Source organism: Bubalus kerabau, chromosome 8, assembly GCF_029407905.1.
Source record: "Bubalus kerabau isolate K-KA32 ecotype Philippines breed swamp buffalo chromosome 8, PCC_UOA_SB_1v2, whole genome shotgun sequence".
NCBI lineage: Eukaryota > Metazoa > Chordata > Mammalia > Artiodactyla > Bovidae > Bubalus > Bubalus kerabau.
This window is the reverse complement of record NC_073631.1, coordinates 69,066,081-69,081,992: the sequence shown is the minus strand read 5'-3', so window position 1 is coordinate 69,081,992 and position 15,912 is coordinate 69,066,081. Positions and strand designations below refer to the sequence as shown.

Below are 15,912 nucleotides of genomic sequence, written 5' to 3'. Positions count from 1 at the left end.
TTTTCATGTGCATATTTGCCATCTATGTCTCCGCTTGCGTGAAATGTCTCTTCATGTCTCATTTATTAGTTGAACTATTTGCTTTTTTATTGTTGAATTTCAAAAGTTCTTTATATATTGTAGATACTAACCCTTTGTTAGATATGTGGTTTGTCAATATTTTCTCACTTCAAGCTTGTATTTTCATTCTCTTAATAGGATCTTTCACAGAGCAAACATTTTAAATTTTGATGTACACTAGTTTTATCCATTTTTCCTTGTATGGATCATGCTTTTGGTATTCAGTCTAAGAACTCTGTTTGCAAATTCCTAGATGTCAAAGAAAATTTCCCCCCAAAAGGTTATAGTTTTATGTCAGGCATTTGAGTTAATTTTTGAATGAGACTTCAGTTAACTTTATTGTAATTATTATTTTTGCCTATTATTTTTGCTCCAGCATCATTGTTGATGGTGGTGGTGGATTAGTCAGTAAGTTGTGTCTGACTCTTGCGACCCCATGGAGCCTCCTCTGTCCATGGAGTTCTCCAGGCAGGAATACTGGAGTGGGTTGCCATTTCCTTCTCCAAGGGAGAAGGGCTATCTTTCTTTGTTGAAGGGCTTAATTGTTGAAGGGCTGTCTTTCCTCCGTTAAATTACTTGTGTACCTTGTACGTGTGTATTTCTGGATTGTCCATTCTGTTTCATTGATCTGTATGTTTATCCCTCTGCCAGTACCACACAATCTTGAAATTGGGCCAATTGAGTCCTCCCATTTTATTCTGCTTTTTTGAAGTTGCTTTACCTATTCTGATTCCTTTGCCTTTCCATATACATTTTAGAAAAAAAATCTTGAAGGGATTTTGATAGAAATTGTGGTAAACCTATGTTGGAGAGAACTGAGATCTTTATTATGTTGAGCCTTCCAAACTATGAACATAGTATACCTCTCCCTTTATTTAGATCTTTGATATCTTTCATCAGTGTTTTGTAGTTTTCAGTATACAAGTCTTAAAACGTTTGGTTAAATTTTCACTTAAGTATTTCCTTTAAAAAATTATATACATCATTGGTAAGAATGTAAAATTTTTCAGCCAATGTGAGAAACAGGTTGGTCATGCCTCAAAAACTTAAACCTAGAATTACCATATGACCCCATCAATTCTATTCCTAGGTACTTAAAAATATATATGCATACACATGTTCCTAGCAGCACTATTCACAATAGTGAAAAGGTGAAAACAGTCCAAATGTCCATCAATGGATGGATGGATGAACAAGTTGTTGTAAACATATAGAAGAATATTATTTGCTTTTAATCCGCTCCACCAATTGTTACTTGGTGTCTTGAGATCATTTCATTGAATATACTTATTGATATGTTAGGGTATAAATGTGCCATTTTATTATTTGTTTTCTGTTCTTTCATTTCCTATTTTCTTTTTCCTCTCTTCCTGTTGGTTACCTGAACATTTTTTAGAATTCTGTTTTTATTTACCTGTGATGTTTTTAAGTGTAGCTCTTTGTATACTTTTTAAGTAGGTAACATGAAAGTGAAAGTGAAGTCGCTCAGTTGTGTCCGACTCTTTGTGACCAATGGACTGTAGCCTATCAGGTTCCACCGTCCATGGGATTTTCCAGGCAAGAATACTGGAGTAGGTTGCCATTTCCTTCTCCAGGAGATCTTCCTGACCCAGGGATCGAACCTGGGTCTCCTGCATTGTAGGCAGATGCTTTAGCATCTGAACCACCAAGGAAGTCCCATAGGTAACATACTTCTATATAATAAATATTATACATACATAATTTTTTAGTCTACTGGTGTCATTTTACCTGTTCAAATGAAGTGTAAAAACCTTACTTCACTTTACTTTTCACCTTTTATAGTTGTTAATAACATTACATATATTATACATTCCATTACTGTCTAGCCTTTCAGCTCATTTTATCTTTCTAGTTGTTTTCAAGGTAGTACTGGCAAATGTCATATGTAGGAATTTTCATCAGTGATTTTGGCCCTCTCAAATTACACCAGCTCCTGGTGACACTATCGCCAACATAGTCTTTGAAAAGCATTTCTGGGCTTGAAAGAAAATAAGGAAAATCTTCAATTTGTCCTCCACTCTGAGAGATAGTGAAGCCTCACTACAGAATTGCAGTTGTAGCTGAAAAGTTCTTTGGGCCTTCTTCCCAAGAGTAAAAACCAAATCTTTACTTTATGCTCCTGGGGTTTCTTCTCTTTCATTCTAATAACCTATTTTGAAAGTCCAGCTCACTGGATTCCACAGAGACATGAGAGATTGTGTGATAACTAGTGTTGTTTTATTCATGACTTTCTTCCATTTTTTCAGTAGATAAATCTAAGAAGGTGACCATTTCTTAATAAGCCAAGAAATCAAATTTTAGCTTCCAAGAAATATTTTTCCCTCATGATCTTGACTCTTCTACTTTAAAATCCTGTTCTAAAAATGGGTCAGTACAAACTTCATCCTTAAATAAGAATAATGATTACTAATACTTACTATATGCCAGGCTGTGTTCCAAGCTTATACATATACCCCTCAGAATGATCCTAAGACATAGATATTTGGGCTGTCCTCAGTCTGCAGGCAGGGAAGTTGAGGAAGTTGAGTCAAATAACCCAAAGTTTCCCAGGTAGAAAGTGGTGGAACTGACAGCCAATCCCTAATATACTGGTTCCAGAGTCTGTGCAATAATCCTTTAGTATAGACTGGATATGGCCAAGACCAGACCCAGTATGTGTGATAATGTGAGTCTTTCTCATAAATGAAATGTAGTATTTTTGCAGAGAATACAGGTTAAACCACAAATACATTTATTCCTCTAAGAACATTATGCCATCTTTTAAATTTTAAAATAATTAAAAAAATTTTAAATAGTTTTAAAATAATTTTAAAATTTTATACTCAACTGTCTCTTCAGTTTGCTTGCTCTTATTAAGCTGATTTAAAAAAATCCCAGAGCAGAGTGATTTACCAGCACCATCATTAAGTTGCAAATTTATCTTCAGTCACAGAGCAAAAATACACTCCAGATAAACTCAATAAAATAACTTTAAGGGTTCACAGAGTACTCACACCTAACTGTCATGCATTCCAACACCTCTCACAGCCCCCCTTTCAACTGTCTAACTCCTATCTCGGTCTTTTTACAGTCTGAAAACAAGGAAGCACCCAAGTGAAATAACCCTCCAGAACACTGTTGAAATATATTACAGAGATACATCCCAGATCCCCGTTCGAAATGTTAAAAAGGTATTAGCATATAGAGAAAATATATGTAGATATATTCCATTAAGTTCTAATGAGTCTTTGCTTCCCCCTTTTTGATAATGTCTTCAATTTCTTCTGAGACCTTTCCTTTGTAGTCATTTGGTTCTATTGAATTTAACTTCTTTTGGTACTCCAGTGGCAAACCATTCTCTTTTGCACCCATGCAAATGACCTAGAAAATGGTTAAACAACAACAAAACCCTCTTTTAGTTAGGAACATAATTTAGTTTAGTATACCACAGCTTTATTTGTAGTATCAAAGTATGAAATATTAGCTTTCAGATAACTCTAGAATAAACAATTGTAGAACAAAATGAAGAGTCATTCCTCCCATGATGAGCATGAATGTACAGGGAGTTTTCATAGCCACACAATCCATCCCTATGTGATAGCAACTGTACTCAATACTATGGTTTAAAATATTTTTAATATAAAACATTGTATAGAATTTGCATGAAACGAACAAAATTTTTTAAGAAACAAACACCATTCTTCAAAGAAATTTAAAGTTTATAGGGAGCAGTTTTTAGTTGAATCCTGGAGTCTACTCTACCTCTGAATTACACATGGGGGAGTAAACAGCAAGTGTATTCAATGGTACTCCCCAGATCCACACCAGGCTAATTCCTCTAGGCTCCATTCTAGAAAATTCCAGATTAGGCCCAGGAACTGGGTCACCTTCTCCAAGTATCATGTCCTGATTGGACCTGCCAATAAGTACCTAAGTCTGGGTTTCTGAAGAGGGATGTCAGCCTCTCTATCCTTAATTCTTTTCCTGTGCATGCATGCTGGAAAGGTGTCCCTGATTTTGAAAGGGGCATGACTTATCCCTCCATCTAGAAATGTAAAACATTTCAACAGTAGGAAATATATCTTTGTCCTGTAAAAATGAATCTTGGGGTTTATGAAATACTATTTTGTGGAGAAGAAAAAAAATGATTAAAAAGCATAGGTATAGAATAACTACAAAAAATACACCATACATGTTTTCAAAGAAAAATATGTCTAGGATTATGACTCAAGTACATTTCTGAGAGCTTTTTTTTAATAAACAAAGTTTTAGGGACATAGTTCTATCATTGCAAATAAATTGGAACGTTTATTCAGTAAATAACTATCATTTTCGTATTAAAAACATATTGATTGAAATGAATTGTTCATACAGAATTTAAAACACAAAGTCTTTTAAAAATAAGATACTCTGTCATTTAACTCTGTGAAAATTAACAAGGAATCACCAAAAGTCTTTGTAAGTTAAAAAGGATACCTTTTTATACTGGGGTGATGGGGGAACACTCTCATAATTTGTCATCTGATAACTTCGACAGGTTATTGCTTTTCCTTCTTGAGTTGAAACAGTAACTTCTATTGGGACATACATTCCACTTTTAACCCCTTCTTGCCTGGAATCAGAACAGCCACATTTTAATCATACGTTGACTCAGCCAAGTTAGTTTACTAGATTAAAAATTTTAACTATTTATGGATGTATGTGTTCTCTATGTATTTGGGGATAGAGTAGAACATACTACAAATACCACCACATCAAAAGTAAGCTTAGCATTTCAATTAGAAAGCTGGAGACTTACTATTACTGGGTATACTTCTAACAGATCTTTAGTTATTGCAAGCTTTATAACCCTGAAACATTGCTCTCTATCTACGAAAACTGGACTATGTGTTCTGACAAGAGAATATCCATCTTGCAAAAGTAGACAGGACAGCTCATTCCTGTTTGCAAGTGAAGTAAAATGGTAAGCATGTCAGATGTTTGCTCTTCTCAAATCCTACTCTTTTCTGTCAACTTTCTTTGTATTAAATGCTCTGCCACACAACTCTTGAGTTCTAAAAAGCATCAAAGCATTTCTAATATGTTTTGAAGTTTTTACAAGTTATTATCACTTTTTTACTGATTCAACAGCTACCTTAAAGATTTTTTTAAAAATCTGACTGTTATAAAAACTGAGTTGTTTTTGAAATCAGTAAAAGTATGTAATAATTACAAAAATCTTCATGCTTTCTCACAATATGAAACTACAAAGATATTTTTATTAAAAAAACAAATAGAAAATAAGTACTTCCATCAATCATAGAAGAGATTACAAAAGTCTCCCCAAATCTTAGAGTGTGTAACCCTTCTAGGCTTTTCTTTTTAGGAAATGAACATTATACCTTTTAGGTTAACTCTCAAATGTAAAGAATATGTCCATATATATACACACACATTCTTGCATATGATCCACCTTCTAAATTAGTAATGATTTAATTTATAATTAGAAGCCACCTACTTATCCAGAGAACTTAAATTGCTTTTGTTCATTTTCCATACTACTCCCCATACTTCATCGCCAGGACTTTCAAAAATGGTGGCTATACCTCCATGCCAAGTTTCACTTGTTTTGCCTTGGGGATTGCCAAAGTCAAGTTTAAAATCCTACAAAGGAAACCAAAGTGATATGATCAATATCCACATGAACCAAAATTTCCGTTTTCAAAATAAAAGCAGATTTACCTTCAACACCATGTGATTAAAACATAAGTTTTGAGTTCCTTCTATAAAAAACACAAAGATAAACAACCAAGGACCCAGATTTCAAGGACTATATTTTTCTTAAAAATAAACTGTATACTGAATATGTACATGTATCTTACCATAAATAAGAGGTTAAGGGGGACAATAAATCCCATAATCCTGATGCCTTAACACAGCTATCCTTATTTTTGAAAACTGCTTCCCAATCCACTTACTTACACATAAATTTTAACTTAGAGGCAATCATAGTGTGGGCTTCCCTGGTGGCTCAGTGGTAAAGAATCTGCCTGCAACACAGGAGATGAGGGTTTGATCCCTGGGTCTCACAAAGATTCCCTAGAGAAGGAAATGGCAACCCACTCCAGTATTCTTGCCTGGGAAATCCCATGGACAGAGGAGTCTGGTGGTTGCAAAAGAATCAGATACAACTCAGCAACTAAACAACAATAATCATACCATACAAATTGTTGAAGCTGGGTGATGGCTGCATAAGGGTTATAACATTATTTCTACTTTCATGTATGTTAAGAGTATCCTATTAGCATATTTTTTTGCCCTAAGGGAGCTGTCATTTGAGGGTGATTTGTATACTTATAAATTTTAATATTCATGAATTATATTAACATATCTATAATAATCATAAGAGCAGCTAACAACTACTGGGTTCTGTACACTGCTATGGGCTTCATACGGACTTTTCAAAATCCTATCAACAACTTTTTATACACATTTAACAGAAAGAAGAACGGTGGCTCAAAAAGATTAAGCAACTTGCCTAAGGTCTCACAACTAAAGTAATGGAGTCAAGGTTTCAAGCTGTTAGTTTCTTCCCTCACAGAGATGAGCAATCAAAGGACAGAATGAGGGAGATTAAGAATCTTTACTCAGCTGTTTAGGAAGATTTCTTTCCATTTTTTCAGAGTTTAGTTTCCTAATGATAAAAAAAAAGTTGGATTAGATAATAAATCTAAAGTTTATATTTTATCTGTTACCTTTATTTTCTTAAAAACCTTTAGAATTTCATTAAAAAGGTTGGTTTGAGTGACCAGTACCTTTGATTGGTATATTAGATGTTCTAACACCAGGTATCCTTGGCAAGACATCAGGAGATCTGATAAAAGATACAACCACACTAGGACCTGTCTATACAAAAAAGATCTTCATGACCCAGATAATCACAATGGTGTGATCACTCACCTAGAGCCAGACATCCTGGAATGAGAAATCAAGTGGCCCTTAGGAAGCATCACTATGAACAAAGCTAGTGCAGGTGACAGAACTCCAGTTGAGCTATTCCAAATCCTGAAAGATGATGCTGTGAAAGTGCTGCACTCAATATGCCAGCAAATTTGGGAAACTCAGCAGTGGCCACAGAACTGGAAAAGGTCAGTTTTCATTCCAATCCCAAAGAAAGGCAATGCCAAAGAATGTTCAAACTACCAGACAATTGTACTCATCTCACACACTAGTAAAATAATGCTCAAAATTCTCCAAGCATGGCTTCAACAGCACGTGAACCGTGAACTCCAGATGTTCAAGCTGGTTTTAGAAAAGGCAGAGGAACCAGAGATCAAATTGCCAACATCCACTGGATTATCAAAAAAGCAAGAGAGTTCCAGAAAAACATCTATTTCTGCTTTATTGATTATGCCAAAGTCTTTGTGTGAATTACCACAAACTATGGAAAATTCTTAAAGAGATGGGAATATCAGACCACCTGACCTGCCTCTTGAGAAATCTGTATGCAAGTCAGGAAGCAACTGTTAGAACTAGATATAGAACAACAGACTGGTTCCAAATCAGGAAAGGTGTACATCAAGGCTGTATATTGTCACCCTGCTTATTTAACTTTTTTTTTTTTTTTTTTGCTTATTTAACTTATATGCAGAGTACATCATGAGAAACACTAGGCTGGATGAAGCACAAGCTGGAATCAAGATTGCCGGGAGAAATATCAATAACCTCAGATATACAGATGACACCACCCTTATAGAAAGGGAAGAAGAACTAAAGAGCCTCTTGATGAAACTAAAAGAAGACAGTGAAAAAGTTGGCTTAAAGCTTAACATTCAGAAAATGAAGATCATAGCATCTGGTCCCATCACTTCATGGCAAATGGATGGGGAAACAGTGGGAACGGTGGCTGACTTTATTTTGGGGGACTCCAAAATTACTGCAGATGGTGACTGCAGCCATGAAAATTAAAAGACGCTTACTTCTTGGAAAAAAAGTTATGACCAACCTAGTTCAGTTCAGTTCAGTCACTCAGTCGTGTCCAACTCTTTGTGACTCCATGAATTGCAGCATGCCAGGCCTCCCTGTCCATCACCAACTCTCGGAGTTCACTCAAACTCATGTCCATCGAGTCGGTGATGCCATCCAGCCATCTCATCCTCTGTCGTCCCCTTCTCCTCCTGCCCCCAATACCTCCTAGCACATCAGGGTCTTTTCCAGTGAGTCAACTCTGACAGCATATTCAAAAGCAGAGCCATTACTTTGCCAACAAAGGTCTGTCTAGTCAGGCTATGGTTTTTCCAGTAGTCATCTATGGATGTGAGAGTTGGACTAGAAAGAAAGCTGAGCACCAAAGAATTGATGCTTTTGAAATGTGGTGTTGGGGAAGACTCTTGAGAGTCCTTGGACAGCAAGGAGATCCAACCAGTCCATCCTAATGGAAATCAGTCCTGAATGTCATTGGAAGGACTGATGTTGAAGCTGAACATCAATACTTTGGCCACCTGATGCAAAGAACTGACTCATTTGAAAAGACCCTGATACTGGGAAAGATTGAAGGTGGGAGGAGAAGGGGACAACAGAGGATGAGATGGTTGGATGGTATCACCCACTCAATGGACATGAGTTTGAGTAAGCTCCGGAAGTTGGTGATGGACAGGGAGGCCTGGTGTGCTGCAGTCCATGGAGTTGAAAAGAGTCGGTCACGACTGAGTGACTGAACTGAACTGAACTGATATACTTTTAAATCCCACAGACAATTTTCATTCCTCATCTTGCTCCACTTCTCAGATGTTTCTGACATAGTTATCCACACTGTCTTGATCTGCCTCCTTTCCTTTCAGCTGTTTCTTGATCTCAATTCGCTTTACCAACTCCTCCTCCACTATCTAGTTTTTAAATGTTGGAGTTTCTAAAAGTCTCAGTTTAGGCCCTTTTCTCAGCAGTTTGCTCAAGACAAAATCATACCCTCCAATGGCTTCAAATACCATCCAGTATTCCAACTGTCTTTTATCCAGCTCAGGTCTCTCTCTTGACTTTGAAAGTGCTTAGAACATAGTAAGTACTTCATGTGCTGTGTTGTGCTTAGTTGCTCAGTCGTGTCTGACTCTTTGCAACCCCATGGATTGCAGCCCACCAGGCTTCTCTGTCTAGGATTTCACAGGCAAGAATACTAGAGTGGCTTGCCATGTCCTCCTCCAGGGGATCTTCCCAACCCAGGGATCGAACCCAGGTCTCCTGCACTGCAGACAGATTCTTTACTGACTGAGCCACCAGGGAAGCCCGAGAATACTGGAGTGGATAGCCTAATCTGTCTCAAGGGGATCTTCCCCACCCAGGAATCGAACTGCAGTCCCCTGCATTGCAGGCAGATTCTTTACCAGCTGAGCTACCAGGGAAGCCCAAGTACTTCATTAATGTTCACTAATATTTTTCTGCTCACTTGGGTATACAACAAGCATCTCAAACTCAGTACAGCTGACCCTTGAACAACATGGGTTTGAACTGCACAGGTCTACTTATCTGTGAATTTTTTTCAATTTTCAGATCATCAAAGTAATGAAGTATGGGGGAAAGTTTGTGTTCGATTAGAGACTGAAATAGAGAATATGTGTCTAAGGAGCTAGGGTCCAAGTCCTGATTCTATCCAAACCTCTTCAACTTCCTGCCCTTGGGTGAGTCATTTATACATTCCTCTGTTTTTGAGGCAGAGATAGCAGTTCTCTGATTTTTGGCTCAGCAAAGGGTGGCAACCACTAACCCTGGCATTGTTTAAGGGCCAACTGTATGCCCAAACTGAGCTTGATGTTCCCTCCCAAACGGATCCTCTTTTTTTTTTTCTCTTTAACAAATATCACTATCATCCACTCTGTTGCATCAAAAACCATTATCTACTCTTCATTTCACAATCAATCACCAAAGCCTAACAGTGTTCTCTCCTCAACACCCCCAAAAACCATCTACCTGTCCTGGCTACCACTCCAAGGTACCATTAGCTTCAGTAAGTGACCGCTACAAAAGCTTTCTAACTGCACTCCCACATCCACTTCCAAAAGCCCTGTTGGTAGGTTGCCCCTACCCCTCCAAAGCACTTTCCACAGCAACCAGAATAAGCTTTCAAAGATGTAAACCTGATATTTCGTTTGCTTAAATTTGGCAGAGGTATTCTCACTGTTGCTCTCAAGATAAAGATCCAAGTCTTCATTGGCTCTGGGGTCCTGTAACATGTGGCCCTTCCCTGCCTCTCTACGCTTCATGCCACATCCTCCTTACACATTAAATTCTAGCCACACTAGCTAGAAGACCCAGCTGTTTTCTCTCCTGAAATCTTTTGTCCCTGCTGTTCCATTTGCTTCTCCCCTCGCCAGTCATTCAGATTTCAGCTTAAGTCACATTTTCAGGTATGGCTTTACTGAACATCCCAGTTAGGTCAGATCCCTAAGTCACATACTCCCATAGCACCTTCAATGCTTCCTTAAAACAATTTTTCCCCCACTCTTTTCAGAGCAGTTTTAGGTTCAGAGCAAAACTGAGAGCAAGGTACGATTCATCTCCTTTTAAGACTGACCATACCTGTGACTGAATAATCATTTGTTAGCTAGTTCTTTGCTGCATCCCAACTATAAACATCTAAGTTTTTTTTACCATGTTTGGGGAATTCCCTATCGTATGAGTTTGATGGGTAGATAGTGCTCAGAGCCCAACTCCTGTTTTTGAAGTTTCAAATGCCAGAGACTGGTTCTCCTAGCTTTGCTTGGAGTCAGGGCATGGGCATATGGCCAAGATTTAGCCTAGGACACCCACCTAGGGTTTTGAATTAGAAGTCAGTGACACAGGGGAGCAGAAACTCCACTCTGGGGGTGGGAACTGTATTTGGGTTTCAGGAGCTTCCAGGTACAGTGACAGTAGAGGCAGGGTCCAGAATGGGTGATGCATGATACAATGTCCGTGTTTACCAAGCTCAAGGGTGAGTCAACAGTGGCCTCCCGGGCTGTTTCCATCTGCGATACTGGCTATTTTATAGCTTCCCTTCTATGCCTGCCTGTTTTGTCAGTTCTGTGGTCCTACCTTCCTGGTCATTCTGTGAGCTGTTCAACAGCCTTTCAACACATTCTTTTTCTGCTTAAATCAGCTACTTCTGTTGCTTGCAACTAAGAACCCGACCAATGATAGCAGAGACCATGTCTGTCTGGTCCAACAATGTCAAAAGGCTCTGTAGGTAATTTGTTTGCCTGTCTCTCCCACAGATCAGGAGGTCCTGAAAGCAGCTAGCTTTACTCAGTCATCTTTGTATCGCCAGGTAAGTGCTGGAAGAATATGAACTAAATGAATAAATGTACTAAGAGCTATGATTCTTACCAAGGCAAGTGAAGGTTCACCCAGCCATTAGACTTAAGTGAGCACAGCCCTTACTATGAATGAGACATAGCCCCAGCTTGCAGGACCCCTCAGGTCGAGAGCAAAAGGTTGGTAAACGGATTTTTACAAAACTAGGTGACAAGTCCTGGAGCAAAGGTAGAACAGAAAGCAACTGATTCCTTGGCTTGGGTCAGAGAAGACTTCTCAGAGGGACCAACCGAGTGGATTCTGTGATGATGTCCCTAAGTCAGTGGCCAAGGGAGAGGCATCGGGAGCTGGGCAGAATTAGCAGCTGGTGGGAACGTCAGGAGGGCGAGCTCAGGGCAGCCTGGGAGGCACAGGAGCCAGAGTAGCACAGCACAGCCAGGATCAAGCAGAAGGCTGAGAGAGGGCGAGAGGGACCCGTGGGGGAAGGGTCGTGCAGGGAACCCTGATGTACTTTGAGCAGAGAGAGCTGCATTCCCAGACCAATGCTGACGACAAGCGGCCCTGAGAAAGTAAGTTCTCAAAATCCTGCCCCCTTTGTCTGCAGAGAGGGCAGAGGACATCTCGGGGGCCAGGCGGAGAGCACTGACCTGCAAGCGGGCTACGCTGTAGAACACGGCGGAGGGGTTTCGGAGGTGGATCCGCTCCGTCAGCAGGTTGCTGCCATAGGCAAAGTAGAGAAAACTCTCCCCATCCTGACTCCGGAGGGCCTCGCAGCCCAAGTTCGCCATGTCCCACCAGACGCCTGCACAGGCCTGGGATCCGTAGTACAAGCGTAAAGAGAGGACGAGAAATACAGCTCCGTGGCCGAAGAACTTAACCAGGAACCACCGGGCCCCCGATTTAGAGGTTAGGGGAAAGGCGGGAAGCTGGGGCCACCTGCGAGCACTCTTCTGACTGGCTGCCAGTACCCAACGCTGTGAGTTACTCGCTCTGATTGGCTAACCCACCGCCTCCTCTAGGCTAGCAGCTTGGACTTTGTAATATTCGGTCCTGAGGCGACCAGGGGCTGATTCCTCATTGGACCTGCTCCTAATTTGTCCCACCCCCTGTTCAATACTCCCTCTGATTGGCGGGTGGGCGGGGCTCTATGCGGGGGGCGGGTCCTCTGCTGAGCTCTAGCAGCTCACAGGTCCCAGCCGGATTTTCTCCAATTTGGGTAATGCATGCGTGGTTCTCTGACAGTGTGTACTCTTTAGGGAGCTTTGGGATCCATTTAAAGTGAAACAGCGTCTCGGACCATGTACCCAACGGTCCATCTGCCGGCAGCTCGCCCGGTCCCGCCCTTTGGGTTTGGAGGAATGAGGAGAGGGTCTGTTCACACCACTCGCTGGTTCCTGCACCCTAGCCCTGATCAGCGGGCTTAGTGGATAAGACCTCGCACTAGAGCAAACCCGGGGAGATAGTGAAGGACAGGGAAGCCTGGTGTGCTGCAGTTCATGGGGTCGCAAAGAATCTGACGCGCGAGTTTGAACAGCATCCCTGATTATCTACCTGATTACCTTTTCTAAGGATCCTTGGCCTCCTGGGAAAGCTCATCTGAGAGTCAGGGTCTTCCTTCCCTGATGGAAGTTACATGAGGGCCTCAAAGCCCGACGCTGCTGTTTACTGGACGTGTAATCTCGCACGTGTAACGTTTACTTGCTGTTTACTTGGATGTGCTGTTTACTGGACGTGTAACGATGGACATGAGTTTGAGCAGGCTCGGGGAGTTGGTGATGGACAGGACTGCATGCTGCAGACCTTGGGGTCGCAAAGAGTCGGACACGACTGAATGAACTGAACCTCGGACACCTCTTGTCTCTGGTGTCTCCTTTTAAAATAGAGATTGTAACATAAATTATGATAACAAGTTATAAACGTAAGATATGATCCTATATCTCATAGGGTTGATATAAATATTAAAAGTAATTTTGTTAATGTTATCGGGGTAAAAGAGGTATAGTAACAATGTAAACATGTAAAGAGGTATAGTAACAATGACATAAAAACTCTATATTGTAAACTTTGAAATGAAAAATAATAATAAACTCAGAGCCTTGAAGTAATGACTATCCTTGGCACCCAGGTTTTGATTTTTAAATACCACTTTTCCACTAAAAGGTACCAGGGTTCCTTGGAGAATTGGCTGATGCCGGGTTAAGAGGAGCACTCAGAACATCTTGTGACAGAAAATCAGGAGGTATTAAAAAATGAAGTTCTCTGAAAAGGACACAGAAGCCAACTTGAAGGAATGCCCACTGGCCAAAGTTAGAATGATTTAAGCATCACAAATAACTGCAGTTGATTTAAAATGTCAAACATAAAATTAATTTCCCCATGAGAGTAAACAAATCTAAAAAAAGAAAAAAAACTTTAAAAAACTTTGTCTGCCATACTACTGGTAGTGACTTTTACACCAACTTTACTCTGAAAACTGGTAATCTAAGAAAATAAACATTTAGCCTGCTTTTCTAGTTGCAGATGTATTTCAGGGTAACCAAATGGCCCCAGTTGGTGAGGAAACAGTTCCCTTTACAAAAGTATACCAGCTAAATAATGTAAAATGAAGGATAGAATTAGAAATTCACCATTTTGCAGTCCCTAATGAAACGATTAATTCATACCAGGATCATGAGACCAACAGGTAAAAGTGCGATAGGGAACAGGATATTCACATAGAGCCAGGGATTATGTGCCAGTTATCAGGGGAAATCCATAAAGACAGTGGAGAAATCCGGTTCCTTCCCACCTTAACCTAGGTCAATTTTATCATCACTAAAATTAGACCAACCTTACATTATGCATCTCCCGATGTGATACAATATGAAGCATCAGCATCATTTGTGAAGCACTGTTTCCAAAAATCTTTAACTTCAGAGTAATCAAGCAGGAACTACAAGGATAGAAGCCAACAATCAGAAAAAATCCAAAACAAGTGGTGAGACATCCTGTAGAACAAATGTCTCAGTCTCTTAAATTAACTCAGTGCCTTTAAAAAAAGAAAAAAGGAGAGAGGCAATACTGAGGGAGGGCTGTTTTAGATAAAAAGAAGCCTAAGAAACATAATACAATGGCTTGTCCTTGGTTTTGGTATAAAAGATATTTTGTGACAATTGGAGAATCTGAATAGAGACTAAAGCATTAGATGATACTAGACAGTTTTGTTGTTTGTTTTGTTTTGTTTTTTAACAGTACTGTGGGCTTCCCAGGTGGCTCAGTGGTAAAGAATCTGCCTGCCAATGCAGGAAACGCAGGAGACACAGGTTCAATCCCTGTGTGGGAAAGATCCCCCAGGAGGAGGAAATGGCAATCCACTCCAGTATTTTTGCCTGGAAAAATCCCATGAACAGAGGAGCCTTGCAGGCTATAGTCAGTAGGGTCGAAAAGAGTCACCACAACTGAGCATGCATGCGTACAATGGCATTGTGTTTATTTAGAAAAACTTCTCTTTTTAGATGATATATTGGTGTATTTAGGAGTAAAACGTTTGCTATCTGTATTTAAAATAATTCAGAAAAATTAAAATGTGGAAACTGTTAAACATTAAACTGTGTGTATATGGATGCTTATTTTATTATTTTCTATATATTTGAATATTTTCATGTTAAAAAGTTGAAAAAAATGGTGATGTAAGTAAAGCACTTGACATAGTGAGCATTCAATAATAAACTTTATTGTTATATAATCTGCAAATAGGAAGGTCCATACTCTCTCCTGCCCCCACCCCAAACATTAAGGCAGCAGAACTTGACATACGTACTTGGTCATTTCAATAAGAAAGTTGCTTTTCTTGGCAAGATAGTGCTCTACTGCACCATAAATTTCCAAGGTCTCTGCTGCAGAGTACTACCATTTAAAACATCCTTCTGCATTTTAAACTGCTTTTAAATATTTGAAATATATTTATTATTTAATTATTTTTTAAAGTATTTTAACTTCTTTTCTCTTTCTATACTTCTAAGTGCTTAATTTTATCGTGACTGATTTTTCATAACACCAGTTTGTGAAAATTTTCTGAAGTTAAACATGGATATTTCCTCAGACACTGAAAATCTTTTCTTTCCCCACTGAAGCATTTTATTTAGCTTCCCCATGTAGGTTGCCATGTACTGACCCCTGTTGGCCAACAAGAGGCAGTAGGTAGCAAGGGGGGTTTGTTTTCTCCAGTTTATTTATTTATTTTGTGGCTGTGCAGCACAAGGGATCTTAGCTCTCCACCCAGGGATGGAAACTGTGCCTCCTGCATTAGAAGCACAGAATCTTAATCCCTGGACTGCCAGGGAAGCCCCTCAGATTTAACCAAAATAGATAACCAACAAGAAGACACTGTATAGCACAGAGAACTATACTCAATATTTTATAGTAACCTACAAGAATCTAAAAAAGAATCAGTGACTGAATCACTTTGCTGTACACCTGAAACTAACCCAGCATTGTAAATCAACCATACTTCATTAAAAACTTTAAAATAATTTTTTAAAGTAAAAAATGTAATTTTTAAAAAACTTTTTTAAAAAGCAAAGCACACTTTAAAAACCCCAAATTTAACAA

The 15,912-nt window shown here is 39.4% G+C and overlaps 1 protein-coding gene across 3 annotated transcripts in view; it reads right to left on the bottom strand.

Moving 5' to 3' along the window:
* Window positions 1-2,789: 2,789 nt before the first annotated feature.
* The window catches only part of GGCT (gamma-glutamylcyclotransferase), a 34,776-nt gene continuing 21,653 nt past the window's right edge, over window positions 2,790-15,912 (bottom strand). Inside the window, exons 2-7 of one of the 3 annotated variants that reach the window (XM_055590482.1) lie at window positions 14,153-14,254; window positions 12,882-13,192; window positions 11,970-12,134; window positions 5,558-5,703; window positions 4,537-4,672; window positions 2,790-3,441 (exon numbers count right to left, since the gene is read on the bottom strand). In XM_055590482.1, the coding sequence (XP_055446457.1) occupies window positions 3,298-3,441; window positions 4,537-4,672; window positions 5,558-5,703; window positions 11,970-12,110 (567 nt within the window). In that variant the 5' untranslated portion in view covers window positions 12,111-12,134; window positions 12,882-13,192; window positions 14,153-14,254 and the 3' untranslated portion in view covers window positions 2,790-3,297. The remainder of the gene's footprint in view (window positions 3,442-4,536; window positions 4,673-5,557; window positions 5,704-11,969; window positions 12,135-12,881; window positions 13,193-14,152; window positions 14,255-15,912) is intronic. The other 2 variants (XM_055590483.1, XM_055590481.1) reach the window with 2 other exon arrangements.